Source organism: Marmota monax, unplaced genomic scaffold, assembly GCF_021218885.2.
Source record: "Marmota monax isolate L192 unplaced genomic scaffold, Marmota_monax_Labrador192_F-V1.1 WCK01_AAM20220418_F8-fsc00165, whole genome shotgun sequence".
NCBI classification, from domain to species: domain Eukaryota; kingdom Metazoa; phylum Chordata; class Mammalia; order Rodentia; family Sciuridae; genus Marmota; species Marmota monax.
Window position 1 is genome coordinate 3,106,125 of NW_026693851.1, and position 18,064 is coordinate 3,124,188.

At 36.5% G+C, this 18,064-nt stretch overlaps 1 protein-coding gene across 12 annotated transcripts in view; it reads right to left on the reverse strand.

Annotated features, from left to right (window-relative positions):
• Positions 1–18,064, reverse strand: part of Adam22 (ADAM metallopeptidase domain 22) — a 222,258-nt gene extending 204,194 nt beyond the window's left edge. For 3 of the 12 annotated variants that reach the window (XM_046462445.2, XM_058585037.1, XM_046462444.2), the window contains exons 1-2: positions 17,728–18,061; positions 17,101–17,261 (exon numbers count right to left, since the gene is read on the reverse strand). In XM_046462445.2, the coding sequence (XP_046318401.1) occupies positions 17,101–17,261; positions 17,728–17,812 (246 nt within the window). In that variant the 5' untranslated portion in view covers positions 17,813–18,061. Of the gene's footprint in view, positions 1–17,100; positions 17,262–17,727 lie in introns of all 12 variants that reach the window. The other 9 variants (XM_058585035.1, XM_046462443.2, XM_058585039.1 and 6 more) reach the window with 5 other exon arrangements.

Consider the following 18,064-nt stretch of genomic DNA (forward strand, 5'->3'; position numbering starts at 1 on the left):
TACCTTCAGGTGACAATTCCTCTATCCCTCCCTATTGAGTTTCATGCCCTTCAGCTATACCACTTTCTACCCTCAACCCAGTACCAAGTATGACTGCCTTCCCAATAACTGGCACCTTCTGTGACACAAAGTATGTGGTCACTTATAAATTCAAAACAACTCCAACAACTGTTATCTAACAACAATATGAGAATAGTTAATCTGCAAACAGTACTTAGCTAAAAATGGGAAATATTTCTCAGGACTAATATAAAGGTTGCTTTCCTACAGTTAAACTATTTTATTGGATTCTTGATTAGTTACTTCTCCAGCAGTTGTAAACACTACCGCTGTCATTTAGAATTCGACCCTTACAGGTATATGCTTATAAGAATCTACTTATTCTCCTTAGAAACTTCTGACCTGCATTCATTCCTGTGTTAATCTTATTCAGCCAACATATTTTAGTGAGTTTGGTAGTCATTTGGCCACATAACTTGAAATATGTATTATCCACAGTACAGAGGGAAAAGGATGGAACTCTGAGCTTTAGGGAGCTTCAAAGAGTTATATGATTCATTCTTCCTCCTACTTATGAGGAAACGAACATCTAACTCAAAAGTATTTTGAACAAAGATTGTTGAGCCTACTTTATAAGGTTCTTGAAACAGTTTCCCAACATCCATTTGTATTCTGTTCCAATGCTGCATCATCTTATTTTTCCTCTTAGCTAACAAAACCCTGTCTTAATGTAATTTAGGGCTATTTGCTCCATTTGCGAAACAGGATATGTTCAGAGATGGTTTGGAGGTATGCGGCTCATCTCTGAGGCATAGCAGAAAGTATCTGCTGCTTTATGGAAGGTTGGTACTAAAAATACCCACCAACCACACAAAAAAGAGTAAGCTATAACCATGTATGTGCTAAAAATACAAAAGTAATACTGTCTTGCAAAGAAAGACGCAAATGAATTGCATTGTGAGACTGTGGAAAGAGGAGGAATATGAATTAAAATGCAGACACCACAGTGAAAATCTACATGGTCTTCCTTGGTGAAATAAGCCAATATTTTGAAATTACAGGAAGAAACCAAAAATACTGCCACAGGTATGGATGATTCCAATGTTTCCCCACAAGTACAGTTTCCAATAAGACCTTTATCATTAATTTTCTTTGGAGTAGTCAAGTTGTTATTAATTCTTGACACACTCTGGCCCTGGGGCCATCAAACTGGTTTTTCTCTCTCCCTGAAATGCTCTTCCTCAAATACTCACAGGGCTCATTCCCCACCTCCTTCAAGTATTTTTCTCAATGTGATCTTCTCTGGCCTAACGAACTACCCTATTAAAAATAACAACCCAAGTCCTGAGATGTAGTGTACTGGTAGAATGCTTGCCTACCATGCATAAGACCTTGGGTTCAAGCCCCAGCATTGGGGGAAAAAAAAGTACAATCCCTGCCCTCATACTTCCCTACACTCCTAATCCTGCTGTATTTTTTTATTTTTCTTAGTCCTTAATACCTGCTAACATTCTGTATAATTCATCATTTAATATGTTTCTGTTTATCTGCTAGAATATGGGCCACAGAATAAATAAAGGGTTTTTTTTTTTTTTTATTCACTGATGTATCCCAAGGACCAATGACAATGCCTGTCACATAGTGGCCCTCAACAAATATTTGTGGAATGAACTAAAGTAAATTACAGGAAATAATTATCCCCCCTTACACACACACACACACACACACACACACACACACACACTGCATCAGATTGACCAAAACAGTTTTTGAGTCTTAACCTGAAGAAATTAAAAAAAAAAATAGAAAATTTTTAATTACAGAGCTGGCAAGTTTTAGACCTTATAAGAAAAGGAACAAGAATCAAGATCTATTAAATATTTGCCAATCCCCTCAGTTCCTTCATTATTCAAATTGGACGACGAAAAGAGAATTCAAGAATCTCTAGTTCTAGTGAAAACACACTGCAGAGAACAGAAGCTATAAAAAGGCATGATTAATAGCTTGAACATAACTGAAATACACAACTGCACAAAGGGCCAAAGGTGCACAGGAAAGTATAGCTGTTTTTCTCATCAAGTTGGGACTAAAACTGACCCAATGGCCCAATGAAGAAGAGATGTCCCATGAATCCTCCACCCACCACGACCACCACCATCACTACCACCAGAATCAGCAACAATACTCTCAGACTATTTGCACTTGAGCTTTTTTTTTCTTGAACACTTTCTGCTATGAACATATGATGCTAAAAATAAAAGCATACGGACTTCTTCTAACCTAATTATTTCTTGAGAAAGAGAAATTATACAAACAACTAACTTTGGAATAACAGATTTTGGAAAGAATGTTTGTTGAAAACTGTTGGAAACTCAGGGACACATGGTTGATTGATTAAGTGTTGAAATATTTATTAAATATGAAAATCCACTACAAGAAAAGGGAAGTTCTTCCATGGAGCTGAAGGCTAACCCAACACGAGACAGAGAGTCGTGTTAATAAGAAGCTGAATAAGGTGGGTCTGTGATTGTGGCTGGTAGGCCTGTGGTTGTGGCTCAGCGGTAGAGCACTCACCTAGCATGTGCAAGGCCCTGGGTTGGATCCTCAGCACCACATAGAAATAAAATAAAGAAGCTGAATAAATGGATTTAAGAGCACAATTAGTTTATAATGGCATCAACAACAATATGATGATAAAAAGAGGAAGCCAGGGCTGGGGTTGTGGCTCAGTCAGAGTCATAGAGCGTGAGGCACTGGGTTCAATCCCCAGCAACACATAAAAATAAACAAATAAATAAAGGTATTGTGTACATCTCAAACTAAAAAATATATTTAAAAAAAAAAAGAGGATGCCAGACAGAAAGGAAAAAAAACAATGTATTGTGAATAACTGTAAGTTTTATTAAAGCTGTATTAAAAAACACTGGATTGCAGTTAGAAGGATGAATTTTATGTATGCAAATTATATATCAATAAACTATTTTAAAAAAACAACATAAAATCATTATTGTTTGCATAAGTACATTTCAAATACAAGGCAATCTTGGTTTTCACAGAAGAGCTTCTGAAATCACTTTAATGTACCATGATCAGGATATTTTAGAAAATGAAACAGAATGGAGTAGAATGAAAAGTATTCTACTGCATATAATACGGGTAAGATCTCTTTCATGACACATATTTTGATTTTGGGTGTGTGTGTATGTGCGTGTGTCTGTCCGTCTGTCCCCACATCCACACAAAACTTTTACAGAAATGTTTATAACTGTGTCATTCATGATGGTCAAAGAATGGAAAGAACCCAGATGTCCATCAAGATGAATGAATAAATAATGGGATGTTATTCAGTAATTGAAAGGACTGAAGTACTGATGCAAGCTACGATATAGATGAAATTTGAAAGTATTATGCTAAGTGAAAGAAGCCAGTTACAAAAGACCAGAGAGTGCATGATTCCACTTATATAAATGTCTAAGACAGGCAAATCTATAGAGACAAAAAGTAGATTACTGTTTGCCTACAGGTGCTATTTACAGGGGAGGTTGGTATGGGATTTCTTTCTAAGGTAATAAAAATGCTTTGACATTGTAGTGATTGTTGCACAATCTCTGAATACAACAAAAATCTTTGAATTGTAGATATTTTTAAGTGGATAAATTCTATGGTATGCAAATTATATATCAATAAAGCTATTTTTTTAAAATACACATAAGTAAAACATGAATTTTTTATTCCTGAGATTACACTAAGTCGGGTGAAGTCATGAAAACAGTTTCAGAGTTCTTTGCTGTCAGACAACTTCCTGATCTTCAACTTTTGATGTGGGGCCTCTTCCCTAGAACAAGTCCTTAAAATAGATCCTTATTTATACTGTGATATACATGGTTAAAACTACTTATACTAAAAGGACTATTCTTTTTTTAATATTTATTTATTTTTTAGTTGTAGTTGCACACAATACTTTCATTTATATGTGGTGCTGAGGATTGAACCCAGGGCCTACACACATGCTAGGCGAGCGCTCTACCACTGAGCCACAATCCAGCCCCAAAAGGACTATTCTTTACTGGTGCTTTATTCAGATTTAAGTCAGCATGTACAGATCTTTTATAAGCATAGAGATTTCCCGGAATCCCATATGGGTAAACTCCCAAGAAATATTTTAAAATAGAAAATGTTTTATATTAGCTTATACCATCAATTAATATTATAAGGAAAATTTATAATTAACAAATATCTAATATAAATATTTTATTATATAGTATTTTTATATTATAAAACTATAAAATAGCAGTATAATTGACTTAATTAATTCACATAAATAATAAAAATATTTTACATTAACTTGTTAGTCCATAAAAGAAAGATAAAAATTAGAAAAACTTAAACATTAGGCAACAGTTATATGGGGCTTAGAAATAAAAGAAGATGTTGTCCTTAGTTCAGTATCACAGTTTAAAAAATAAGAAATAAATATTAAGGGAAATCATTGGCTGAATATGTCATATGAATTCAGGTCCATCAGGAACACTATATGTCACTCTCTCAGTAGACACACATCATTGTCTTAAAGAAAATGCAGCTCCAGGCAGCAAATGACAAAGCCTGGTGAATAAAATCACACACAAAGGTTAAACATCTAGGATTTATTTTTGTTAGGAGAGACGGGGCTATAAACTGACACGGATGATTTTGTCACAGTGATTAAAGTTGCTGGGAGACAGCAAGGCAGCGTTAGGTGGTGGAATGTCAGTATGCCAATCATGGTCCAAGTTCCTGCCACTTTTTCTGGCAGTCTCTCTCCTCTTATCACCATGGCCCTGCCTTTCCTAATAAACCCTGCCTCAGATTCCAAAAAGAGGGACAGCTACATCAGTGCAGACACTCACTATCCAAGGATCCCCACAGAATCTGGGCATACTAAAGACTCAGCATCTCTGCTGGACCAACAGGAATATGTGAGGGAAAGAGGGAAAAAGAGTTCAGAGATTAGGCACAGGTGGAAGGAGCACCATGCTTCTCTTCACCCCATCCCAACAAAAGATTTGAATATTCCATTTGGAAAGAGGTATTATAACTATGGGAAATACCTCCAAAGTAAATAAAATCACTAACATAAATGATTACAGAAAACTTTTTTCTGCATCTTTGAGACAGAAAATTGAAATAAAACAGACCATAAATATTTAATATCTGTAGGTCAGGCACAATACTAATCAATGAATAAACAATGGTGAATACGAATGACCAAACACACGCCAAGATTGCAGTCTATGTCATAGGGTCACAATCTAGTAATACCCATGTTGTAAGTGCCCCAGGCCCCTCCCCTAACACACACATAAGCATACACAATTTTATGCCAAGCCTATGATACAAGTTCTACTTTTAGTATATGTGTAAAAATGCCTGTCATTCCTTTATCCTAAATATGCACCCTGTACCAGGGTGGCAATGGATCACTATCCTGTAGCAATGGAACACCATTGAAGCCTCTGAGAAGTGTCATGCTCACCAAGTGAGGAGGATAGACCAGGTACATAACTCAAAATAACTCAAAACTTAAACCCAGGGGATTAGCTGCAATGAGAATTTTTTTTTTTTAATTAGAAAGGAGATTATTTCAGCAGTGAAGAACAGAATGGACACTTCAATCCATACCCAATGAAGAGAATAAATAAGGGGCAAGGGGAATCAAAGAAAAAGAAAAAAACACACAAAATATGATTTAAAGGTAAGTAGTAAAATGGAAAGCTTGTTGAACTATAACACATTTTCCAAATTCCAAAACAAGTTAAGTCCAGCATTGTGCAACAGGGATGGTTCCCAACACTGAATGTAAATAACCTTCTGGAGACTTGTTTTTACTTCAGTTGCTAAGAGAAAAAGAGACACTTGACAGAAATAGAGTGGGGGAAAAAATACAAAATAAACCAAAGGTCAGAGGAAATAAGAAGTTATGTTCACAGGAAAATGACAAATGGAAAAGGACTACACAAGAGTGACAGAGCCTTACTGAGAGGTGAGGAATAAAGAGATGAAGAGCAAAGTAAAGAAATAACTAACCAGGGAAAGTCTAATATAACATCAGGCATCTGAGAGCACAAAAATGGAACAAGGCCCTCTACATGGCACGGCATAAACTATCCCATTCAGCCAACATTTGTTTGTTGACTATTTGTTGCGTATAAGGCTGTCTGCACTCAATGATGGGAAGAAATAAAAATGCAGATGAGGGTCCATAACTACATTCCATGTTTTTCTGTGCAACTAAATTAAAATACTTTTACCCCAATACTCTACAACTGTAAACTCCAAGATTTCACAATCAGAACATTTAAACAACTCATCATCAGTGATTTCAAATTAAACTGGTTTAAATTACAAATTAATGGTGCTTTTCTTCATTACTCAGGAGAACATTGTCTATGCAAGATCATTAAGAACTATAAGAACACTGTGCTCAACTTATCTCGGAAATTACATCAAATAAGAATTCTTAGTATTTCAAAATCAGTATCCACCCCCCCTTTACCTTAAGACATCCTGAGAGTCAACAAAAATGTACACTGTGATTTTAAAATAGTCTTACCTCTAGTTACCTACTCATTCAGAAATGGTTCCACCTTTGGTGACAACAAACATGAATTTCCTCTACCTACCCACCCCACTCAGTATCTGTCCAACTTAAAAGGCACTTTTATGAGGAAATAACTTAGCAAGCAATGTCCTAATTATATATTAACCATCCATACAGGATCATAAAAAGTAGAATAATTTTTTTTAGTCCTGAGTCAAATTTTCATCATCTTCAATAATATTTACATTTCTATCAAAGTCAATAAAAACTTTTCATAAGAAACAATAGCTAAAGTGTTTGCCATAATGGTAACTATGAAAATGCATTTGTTTTAAAAATTACCCAGTGTTCTCATTAAACAATACCTAAAGATTTTCTGGAACACACATCAAAGTATTCCTAACTCTGATAAGCTGCAGGGTATACCAAACTCACCTTGAAAATTATTCACTCTGCGGCAAAGACTGATACCAAAAATATCCAATTAAATAATTAAATCTTTCCAAACTCCAGTTTACAAAGACTTTTCATTCATACATCATACATTTAACAAATACCACATGCTATTCTACTGCTCATTTTATACAAATTTAGTTTAATTTTTAGAGAATCAAAAACTCCTGGGGCTGGGATTGTGACTCAGCAGTAGAGCGCTCACCTAGCACATATGTTCGAGGTGCTGGGCTCGATCCTCAGCACCACATAAAAATAAACAAATAAAATAAAGGTATTGAGTTCAACTACAACTAAAAAAACATTAAAGAAAAAAAATTCCTGCATGAGTAAGGAAATTGATTTAGGCTTCATCTCCCAACTCAGGAAAGGCACAGTGTCTAGAGTCTGAATTACATAAGAGGGAGTAGAATGGGCCCCTTAAATCCCTCTCCCACACCCTGCAGAACTTTAATAAGACCAACTAAGAGGAGGAGGAAGAGGAAGGAGGAGTAAGAGAAGGATAATTAAGAAAGAAAGAAAGAAAGGACACTGGAGGAGGAAAGAGGGAAAAGGAAGGAGGAAAGGAGCTTCAAAGGAGCAATAGGCTATTTTCAATGGTGTGTAGTATTTGTTAAATAAATGTATGTTGAAGTAATGGAGAGTCTTTATAAATTGGAGTTTTGAAAATTTGTAATTATTGAGTTGAATACTTTTCTTTCCAGCCTTTTTTTCCCCCCAAAGATTATGAGTTCTTTTCAAGGTGAATTTGGCATGAATTGCAACTTAGTAGTAGTTAGGAATACTTCCATGGGTATTCTAGGAAAAACTTTAGGGAGGAGCTGGTGTTGTGGCTCAGCGGTAAAGTGCTTGCCTAACATGTGCGGGGCCCTGGGTTCAATCTTCAGCACCTCATATAAATAAATAAAATAAAGGTATTGTGTCCAACGACAACTAAAAACTAAATATTAAAAAAAAAAAACTTTAGGGAGCATTGAATGAGAATGCTGGGAATTTTTTTAACATATGCATTTTCAAATTTACCATTATGCTGAATAATTCCGTTTCTTTCCCTTTGAACAAAACACTTAAAATTCATGGGGAAATGAACGCAATCCCAGGGACCATCAGAGCAAGTCTGGCTAAAGACAAGTTTCCTTTTAAAAAACCTATAACATGGATCAAAAGTGGAACCAACCACTAAATCCTAAATGGTTAAGATTAAAAATCAGAAAGTCCCTCAGACTCTTTTAGGTAGTACTCTCTCTAGTTCAGACAGGAGGTCCTGGATTGGCCCAGCACAGTAGGACTAGTATCTTCTCTCATAACTGATCTGCGATTTCCCTGAGCCTTTGGCCAAAGCCTGCTCCTGCTCAGATTCTGATGATCCTTCCCTACTCTTCAGTCTACACTAGTTAATAGCATCAGGTGGGGCATAACCTTGACTTCCCTTATGCCTGCTGAGGATCCACAGCTGGGAACCTGGATAGACTTCCCCCTGACTGGATATTCTAAATGCATTATAAAACCACTAGAGAATTTAAGGAAACCTTCAGGATCAGGTTCTGTCAAGTAGCAGCTCCCTCTGCAGCATCTTGCTGTTTAATCCAAGGAAAGAGAAACTCCTTAGAGAAAAGTTTGCACTATGACCAGGAATAGCAAAAATTCCTGTAGCAGCCTGGCCCCAACACCTAAACTTACTAGTGGAGGATATGAAGGGAATTTCTCTCCAACAAGCCTATTTTAAAGGTGAACTGGAAAAAAAAAAATCTGAAGAGAAATTGACCCACTAAAGGTAAAGGCTAGAGAGATGAGGCAGTGCCAAGAGAATATGTGGTCTAACAAAACTGTCACCCCGGAGTTCCGTTGCCTCGGGTAAGAAATTTTAAAACCATTGCAAAATGAGAGCTCTCAAGACCTATCTCAAGAAAAGTATCATTGATTTCTCATCTTCAAAGTGTTATCTAACGATCTCGGACAAAAAAAATGCAACAAAAAGGGCAACTCTGGCTAAGTGCTAAAATCCCCTGGTACAAAATAAATTTTTAAAAAGGAGAAGAAAAGTCTTTGTTTACCCTTGCTGATACATATGATGCTGAAAAATCTCTTCAGTGCAGACAACTAATTGATTTGGGGGCAAGAGGAATGAGGAAATTCCTTATTCCTTCTCTTACCACTTAGAACTACTGATTATTTCTGGATCATGGTACAGCATTTTGAGTTTTATTTTCAAAATCAAGTTACATATAATAGCTTGTGCTGGGAACAACAAAACATATTTCTATCTTAAAAGGAATTCAAATGATGTAATCAGAAGTAAAGGGCAGCAAGAAGTGTAAAGTCATGTTCTACATGACGTATTTATATCTTAAAAATATAGCATGTTGAACTCTATTTTAATTATGTGTAATATAATTGCAAGTTAGCCAAAGAGTCCTGGGCAGGGTCAACAGTTTCTTAAATAAATAACGTTATTTATTTAAGAATGTTCTAACATAGAGATGAATGAGAAATATTAAGTTGCAAAGATTTTACAAAAAGATTATTTGATGTTGATTTCTAACATTTTCTTTGAGAGTCTTTTTACAATTCTACCATTTTCTAGCTTTATGACCTCGAGCAGTTTAATTAGCTTCTAAGCCTCAGTTTCCTCATTTTTAAAAAATATTTATTTCTTAGTTATAGCTGAACACATTTTATATTTATGTGGTGCTGAGGATCAAACCCAGTTCCTCACAAATGCCAGGTGAGCACTCTACCTCTGAGCCATAACCCCAGCCCCAGCTTCCTCATTTTTAAAATGGATATAATAGTGTCTATTTCATAATGAGAGATGATACATGGAAATCACTCCCATAGTGTCTGGTAGCTGGTAAATGTTAATCCTTGGGCTGGGGTTGTGACTCAGTGGTAGAGTGCTTGCCTAGCATGTGTGAGGCACTGGGCTCGATTCTCAGCACTGCATATAAATTAATGAAAAAAATAAATGTTTATCAACATCTAAAAAATATTTTTTTAAAAAAAGTTAATTCTTATTTTTTCAACTCTATTTTTCTTTCTAGTGCTTTTATTACCAAACTAAACACATCTAATTAGATATTCACAGAACCTATCATTTTTTGGTTAAGGCTATGTATCTCTGTGACCTGGATGACTTGACATTTGGGACCTTCCAGCTTCTAATTCTATAAAGCCACAAAACATATTTTGTACCTTTTCTTTTGATGAAGGATATAGGAATGTGAATCCCTGTTTAGCATTTAAAGTTTCTGTTTATGAAACTGTGACCACAAAAGAGTACATATAACTTTGGTGTTGACTGCTGAATACCAAAAACATTGATTTTTAATCAAAGAATGTAACCATCGAATATTTACACGTCTTTAAAGAGGTTATTTTTCACCTTCTAAATGTCAAATATCTCTGAATTTTCCACTTGTACTAGCTTGAAAACTTTATATATAATACAACTTTTTATATATACACATACATACATATTATTATATATACATATATTAAAGTTGTAAAATGAATGAAACTTCAATGTGTGTGTGTGTGTGTGTGTATTTCAAGTACTGCAAGAAATATGTTGTTCTAATTGAATTAATATAAGGAATCTTTGATCCCATTGCCAAAGACATCCAAATGTCTTGAATAACATCTGAAGAATTGTCAGTGGCCCTCTACCACCGGCCAGTCTAGCACAGTGGTTGATCATATAACCAGTGCACTGGAGTTGAAATCCTTGAGTTCAAATCCCCTCTCAGCTTTGTGATTTCACAGATAAGTTATTAACCTATTATAAGTGATTTTTTTGAGAATGGGATGAGTTCATGTCCATCAAGCACTAAGAAGACTATTTGGCACATAAAGTCACCACATAAATTACTACATATTAAATTTTTAGTGTATAACAAATATAGAAATTCTATTACAAGTATTTTTCTCTTTTCCTGATTTATTTTTCCTTCTACCTTCCATCATTCCCCTCAAGGTTCCTTCCTTTTCTCTCCCCACCCCATTTTTATGAACATCTTCTTTTCCTTTGGTTTGGATATGAGGTTTGCCCCCAAAGCTCCTGTGTTTATGCAGGAATGTTCAGAGGTGGAATGATTATGAGAACTATAACCTAATCAGTGGATTGATCCATTTTATAGATTAATAATTTGGAAAAACTACTGTACTGGGTGGTAGCTATAGGCAGTTAGGTGTGGCTGGAGGAGTTGGGTCACTGGGAGTTGGAGATTAGATCTTATCCCTCTGGCCCCTCCTTCTCTCTGTCCTCTCTGCTTTTAGGGAGATAAGCAACTTTCCTTAGCCCAGAGCAAAGGAGCCAGTTGACCATGGACACAACCACTGAAACTATGAGCCCAAATAACCTTTTTTCTCCTTTAATTGTTCTTGTCAGGTATTTTGGTCACAGCAATGCAAAGCTGACTAACACAGAACTGTTAAACAATACTGACCTTACAGGTTCCTGTTCTCAGTGTGTTGAGATTAAAAAGACAGTCTCTCTCCATGTACATCCAAAACAGACTCTAATTGGTAAAATTGGCATTCTTTGCCATATGAGAAAGTAAATAAAACTAGGAACAAATTTTATCAACCCAAAAGCTCATAGAGTCATTTATAGTTTTCCATGTGTAGCAGTTAAGAAGTGATGAAAACTGGTTCCTTTTGTGCACACTAAAATTACTAGATAGAATTTCAAAGATAACAAAAAAAATGTATACAAATTGGGATCTCACAGAGCAGAAACAAAGTAATTCCTAAATTAGGTTAGATGACTTACAATGTCTCTTCTCTCTAGGACTCTTCAATTCCACTTAGTTATGTAAATTTGAATAAGGACTTAAAGGAAATTTCATAATTTTGATTTTGACTTTCTTGGAAAAGAAGGTTGGTAGGAGAACCAAAATGTACTGTGAAATGTTCCTGTCCTATTTATGGCAGTATAACAAAGTTTTGATTGGTAGCAAACCTTAATCAATATCAAGCTACTTAGTTTAACAAATATACAATTAAAAAAATGTTTGTGCTATCTTTGTAAAATACCACCAAAGCTGTAATTCCTAGGATTCCTTTACCGCCAGGGAAGCAGTATTGCAGACAATTTACTGTCAAGCTGACTCAGTGCTCCCAAATGAAACAGCACAATTTTAAGTACAGTTCATCCATGCTTAGGTATATATATAAAAATACATTCAAACAGAATAGAGAACACCTTCTACTTTCAATCTTGCTATCGTCTTGCATTTTCTCCAGTCATTACTGGTTTTCAAAACTCTGATAAATTGTAGAGCTATGTCCTTGGCACCTGACCAACTACTTGAGAAGGTACAACACTTTCTAAAGGAAGAAAGAAAAAAAAAAAGTGACCCGCCTAATTCACTGACAAAAATAATGTCCGCTATTTGTAGAGAAATATACTCACTTGAGTATACAACAAATTATGCATAATTTATAAGGTGACTACACAACAAAATAAACTACCAAATAACCTATCTTTGTTGCTACAATAAATTTGTGATGCTTGGCAGGCAAAAAAAAAAAAAAAAAAGAGTAATCATTAAGGTGCTTATATTCTATAAAATAGCAATTACAAGATTATCAATATCAAATCATCAGTGAGACTAAGTAGGCAATATCTTGCCCAAATAGGTAACCAGTTTAAAAAAATTAAAAATTCTATCTTTTTATCTAACACATGCAATTCTTTCACCATAAATACTTTCAAGACAGAAGAAAGACTACTTTATTCTAGTGCCATCTTCCAAGACTGAAATTACTTCAAACTAGTAGACAACCTTGAAGACAGCAAGGTTACCCACAGTCAAGTATAATCATTTTAACTACTGTTTTTAGGACTTTATGGAATAATAAGCTTTTAGCATGAGCTAATAATCTCACTTGGAATAAAAAATAAAATGTGCTTTGAAGTAACTATGTAAAAATGAAATGTTTTACAAGATGGACTCATCAACAAAAGCACTATTTCACACTCATCAAATTGTCAGCATTTAAACAGAACTAAAATTAAATCTCTTCCAAAATAAAAATTGTTCCCATTTAGGGCTGAAAACTGAAACAAGGACACAATAAGAATAAAATTAAAGTTTTTATTCTGTCATAGTTCTTATGAGTTTTATGAATCATTGAGTAATACATAGGTCAATTGCTTGATCTTACTAAGTGATAACTGAATTTAAATGACCTATTAGGTCTGTTCTCTCTAGGACAAATCAGTTCCATTCAGTCATGTAAATCTGGATAATTTGTAACTCACTTCTGGAAATGTTACACTCCTGTAATTAGGACACCATTTTGCATTCCAGTGATGTCATAAAATTTCTAAATAGTACTCAAGCAGCGTGAGGGAGTTAACGTTATTTAACAGACTCAGAGTACTTACTATATGCCCAGCATTGTCCTAAGTGCTTTACAAACATTAACTCCCTATACAGTGTTTTCAGTATATTTAGTAACTAAGTTCTTATGAGGCTTAATGATGATGTGAACTGGTATTTAACAATGAGTAAAAGTAAATAATCATATTCATTGACTCTTTGAAATTAAGAGTATTCATTTCTAACAAACAGGACCATCCCACTGTAGCATGAATCTAACCAATTAATGCTCCTTACTAAAATCCTTGGACAGCCTACTGGATTAAGTCCACATTCCTCAGTAAGTCAGGAAAGTGCTACAGCATCAATTCCCTGCTTTCTTCTTTTGTCTCTTTGGTCCCTTAAGTCTTAACTATCTGCAGTTAACAAAGACAAGTCCAGACTTCACATTCCTATGTCCTTGCTCTCCCTTCAGTTGGCTGTGCCCATTCCCTCCCTTTAAAATAGCCAATTACTAATTCCCCTCTCAAAACACAACTAAGACAGTGCGCCCTCCAAAAAGCCCACCCTGACTGCTTACTTAGGTTAGTGCTGGGACTTCTCTGTTTTCACAGCCATCTTTGATCACTTCCAGAAAACCATGGGGAAGGGCAAAAGGAATTGCTTATTCATTCATTCATCTTCCCACTAGTCTGTGAACACCTTAGAGGCTAGAACTGTGTCTTTTATCTGTAAAGTCCTAGGGCCTTGCACAAAAATTGCTGCAAAGCAGGAGCCCATGTAAATAAATGTCTTTTAAATAAACGAATTGAAAAATCTATATATAAACTTTGTGAGTTCACAAAAAAGTCATCCTGATTTTATTTCTGCAACACACACACATAAAAAATTGCTAAAAATATCTGTGGATACCTAAAGATATCTTTTAATTACCAAAGAAATAGCAAGATCCATATAAAACCAACTTATTTTTTCAGGTCCAACGACAACGCTTAGAAAACTAGAAATGCCAAAAGTGCAAGAAAACTTCTTAGTTTCCTAATTGTAGTAAAAGTTGGCCTATGTCAAATAGGTCTTTGCAATCCTAACTGCCAGATGCAGTCCTAGTTGACTATGATTTCAGCAGTAGTTTAAGGAACATGATGAACTGCAATGGATCCCCAAGTGATGCAGACATCAAGATATACTGTGTGAGGGCTGGAGTTGTAGCTCAGTGGTAGAGCACTTGCCTAGCACTGTGTGAGGCAATGGGTTCGATCCTCAGCATGACATAAAAACAAAACAAAATACAGGTATTGTGTTCAACTACAATTAAAAAAAATTTTTTAAGAAAAAAGAAAAAATATATTGTGTGGCCTATGTGCCAAGCACTGGGACAATTTCTTATAATAATTAATTGTAATAATTACTTTGATGACAATACAAACTTTCACTTCTAACTTGAATTAATAATGTAGTCATGGTGCTTAACCTAAATTCTACCAATTTATTCACACCTCACCAAAAGTCAAGAGTCATTCTTCTCAATTGTGAGATTTATTGCTCTAAGAAGTAAAATCTGCAGGGGCCCAAGGTATTTTCTGACCAATGTGGACAGGTCTATGAATCAAAAAACTGCAGAAGTAGTGCCCTATAAATGGTGAGAAAAGGACTGGCTTGTTTTTCAAAATGTTGGTCTTTCACCAACACACAGTAGGTCAGAAGTTACTGAAGACAGCATTACCAGCATTGAGGCAGAGACTCAGAGTTTCCAGGTTCAATCCTGTGGTTTTTCTGTATCTCTGCTTCCTTCTGTCCTTTCTCTCCCAGAAAGTCTCTGTGATTTGTTCTAAAGCCCAGCTGTATCTCAGCAAAATTCAGACTGTGGGAAACTACATGATGAAAGACTTCAAGTCTTTAATAAATAACATTAAAAAAAAAAAAAAAAAAAACCAAAGAAATGGAGAGAGGAAATCACACATTAAAAGAAGCCTAAAAAAAAAAAAATAAACCAATCGTGGTCTCTAGGCATTAATTGGATCCTTGTTCAAATAGACAAATGTGAGATATATATATATATATATATATATATATATACATACATACATACACACACATATTTACATATATAATATATATGTGTGTATATAAAATATAAATAAAATATTATATATATACACACATAACACATATATGTACATGTACATATATGATACTTGAAGTTTTTCTGGAAAAACTCGCTATTCAATAGTGGTAAGAAATTATTCTTAATATTTTAAAATACGATAATGTCAGGGTTACATGTTTTAAAAGAATTCTTACCTTTCAGGGGTATACTACTGAAATTTTTGCTTCAAAATAATACACAAGGGGAAAGAATAAGTAGAGAGTAGAGATAAAACAGCAGTTGCTAAACATTGAAAGTGGGGGTTCATTATGTTATTCTGTCTAGTTTTGTGTGTTTGATATTTTTTATAATCAAAGGTTGCAAATTGGCATGAGACTATTCCTCCACAAAAATACTCCTAATTATTTGAAAAATAAGATTAAGAAACTATGCTCCCTTCTCTTTCAGTTTTCCAATGAAAACAAGTCAAAATGGAAAATAGGCAGGTACCAAACATTAATTTAAATAATAGACTCCATTAAAATGACTTGGAATAGTATGTCTTCTACTAAAATAATCTAACTTTGATGGATATTACAGTAGTCCTTAGATTAATGTCTTATCGTAATTGACAAAATTTTAACAGAATCAAGCATTTGGTTACAAATTCAGATGTAAATAATATTTTTCTAATTTTACATAGTTTACATATATGGATAAGTCAATATAAATATCACTTCACTCAGATATATCTTAAAGTATTGGTGAGTATATTTAAGCATGTGAAAATGTTCAGTTTGCCTTTGCTTCAGTGAAGTTTAAAAAAAATTTCAACTACATGAATAAGTTCTACCTTAATATGTACTTACAATTGGGTGAACTGCCTGCCAGGTTTATAGCTATAAATTCAAAAATACTTACACAGCTCCCAAAATATTTACTAAAATTAGCTGATAAATTCTAAATAATTTTCAAACATATCTGTAGATATATGACATTGATCTAAATACAGATACAATCATAAGCTAGGTTTTAAAAATAATTTTAGATGCTTAATAAACAAAACAGCCCTAATTACACCAAGAGAACTGCTACTAATGAAGAAAGGGGCGGGGGGAACCCCTTCTGTAGAAAGTAGTGGTGAATCTTTGGTTTCCACAAATCTAAGTAATCAGAGAACTTAAGTTTAACTTATTTTTACAGTTTGGGTTTCTTAGGAACGCCTCCCCGTCCCCCGCCCCCACCCCATTCTTTTACAGTACCAATCTTGCATTACAAAGTCTAAGCTTTCAGCATTAAACAACAATGATGATGCAAACCTGCCCATATATAATCTCCTCCCCTATGCAAGTTTTTTGCTTGACTAAAATGAGAGGGTCTACTCCCTCCCCGCCCCTTCACTAAGGTTACTGCTCTGCTGGAGGTATCCCGCCCAAAGTACCCTACTTCCCGTGGAGCAAAGCAAAGCTCTCAGCAGTGCTTCTTTCGGTTCATTTTTTTTTTTTAAGTCCCTTTTCCCCCTTCTTTTTGCATGACTCGCATTAGGATTGCGCTGATTTCACCCAAGTCACCCGTCTCCAGGGCAACCAAGAGCAAACGTGAGGTCGCGGGTGGGCCAGGCCGCTCGAAGGACACCTCCTGCACAGCGCTCTCACCTGCCGGCCGCCGAGGTCGCCCCGCACCCGAGTGTTGAGCTCGTCATGCTGAGTTTCGTCTTCGCCTCCCGAGCGGTAGATGAGGCGCAGAGGCACGATGCTCTGGCGCTCCAGGAAGCGGTTTTCGTTCCTCCTTTCCAGCTCCGTCAAAGAGGCGTCTCCTTCCAGGCAGGGAGGGGGGCAGAAGGGAGTGGAGAGAAAAGGCAAAAATAAAGACTCTGACCCACACTCGTCCCTCCCGTGGTCCTACATCTCTCCCTCACGAAAATTCCACCGCCTCCTCCCTCCCGGACCCCATCTGGAAGGACGCAGAGGCACCAGCTGGAGAACCTTGGACCAGCTCATCTGAGAGCATCCAGGATTGGGGCCCAAAGGCAGGGTACCCCTTTCCCATTCTCCCCAGTCCTCTTAAGAAAAACAGGCATTTGACCCAAGGCTTCTAGTGCATCCGCGCGCCCCCATACATGCATTTTTGCTCCGCTTTTCATCACCCTTCCAAATTAAAAAAAAAAAAAAATCTCCCCGCGCACTTGAGAAATGGGGGTGCCCCTTTTCAATGAGCCCGAGAGCTCCGAAGACTACCGGAAAAATGGTACATCCCGAAGCCACTGAGGGTGGCGAACTTACCTGCCTGGCCGCAGAGCGCCGGGGGACAGGTCCCCAGGGCGCAGAGCAGCAAGAAGGGCACGGACGCAGTCGCTGCCGCCTGCATAGTGCTGCTGTCAGCCTACCGCGCCCGAGACGCTCAGCTTCTCATGCCGGGGCTGCCGGGTCCGGCTCTCTAGCTCAGAGCCCTCCGGCTTCCCTCAGCCGCCCCCTCCCAGCCCGGGCCGATGCTGCAGCTGCCAAGGAGCTGCAGCCTCCACCGCGGCGCTGCCTCAGTGCTGCATTGTGCTCCGCGGGCGCTTCCGCTGGTGGGGGGAGCGAGCGAGTGCTGCATTGGGCGGTTGGCTGTAGCTAAGTG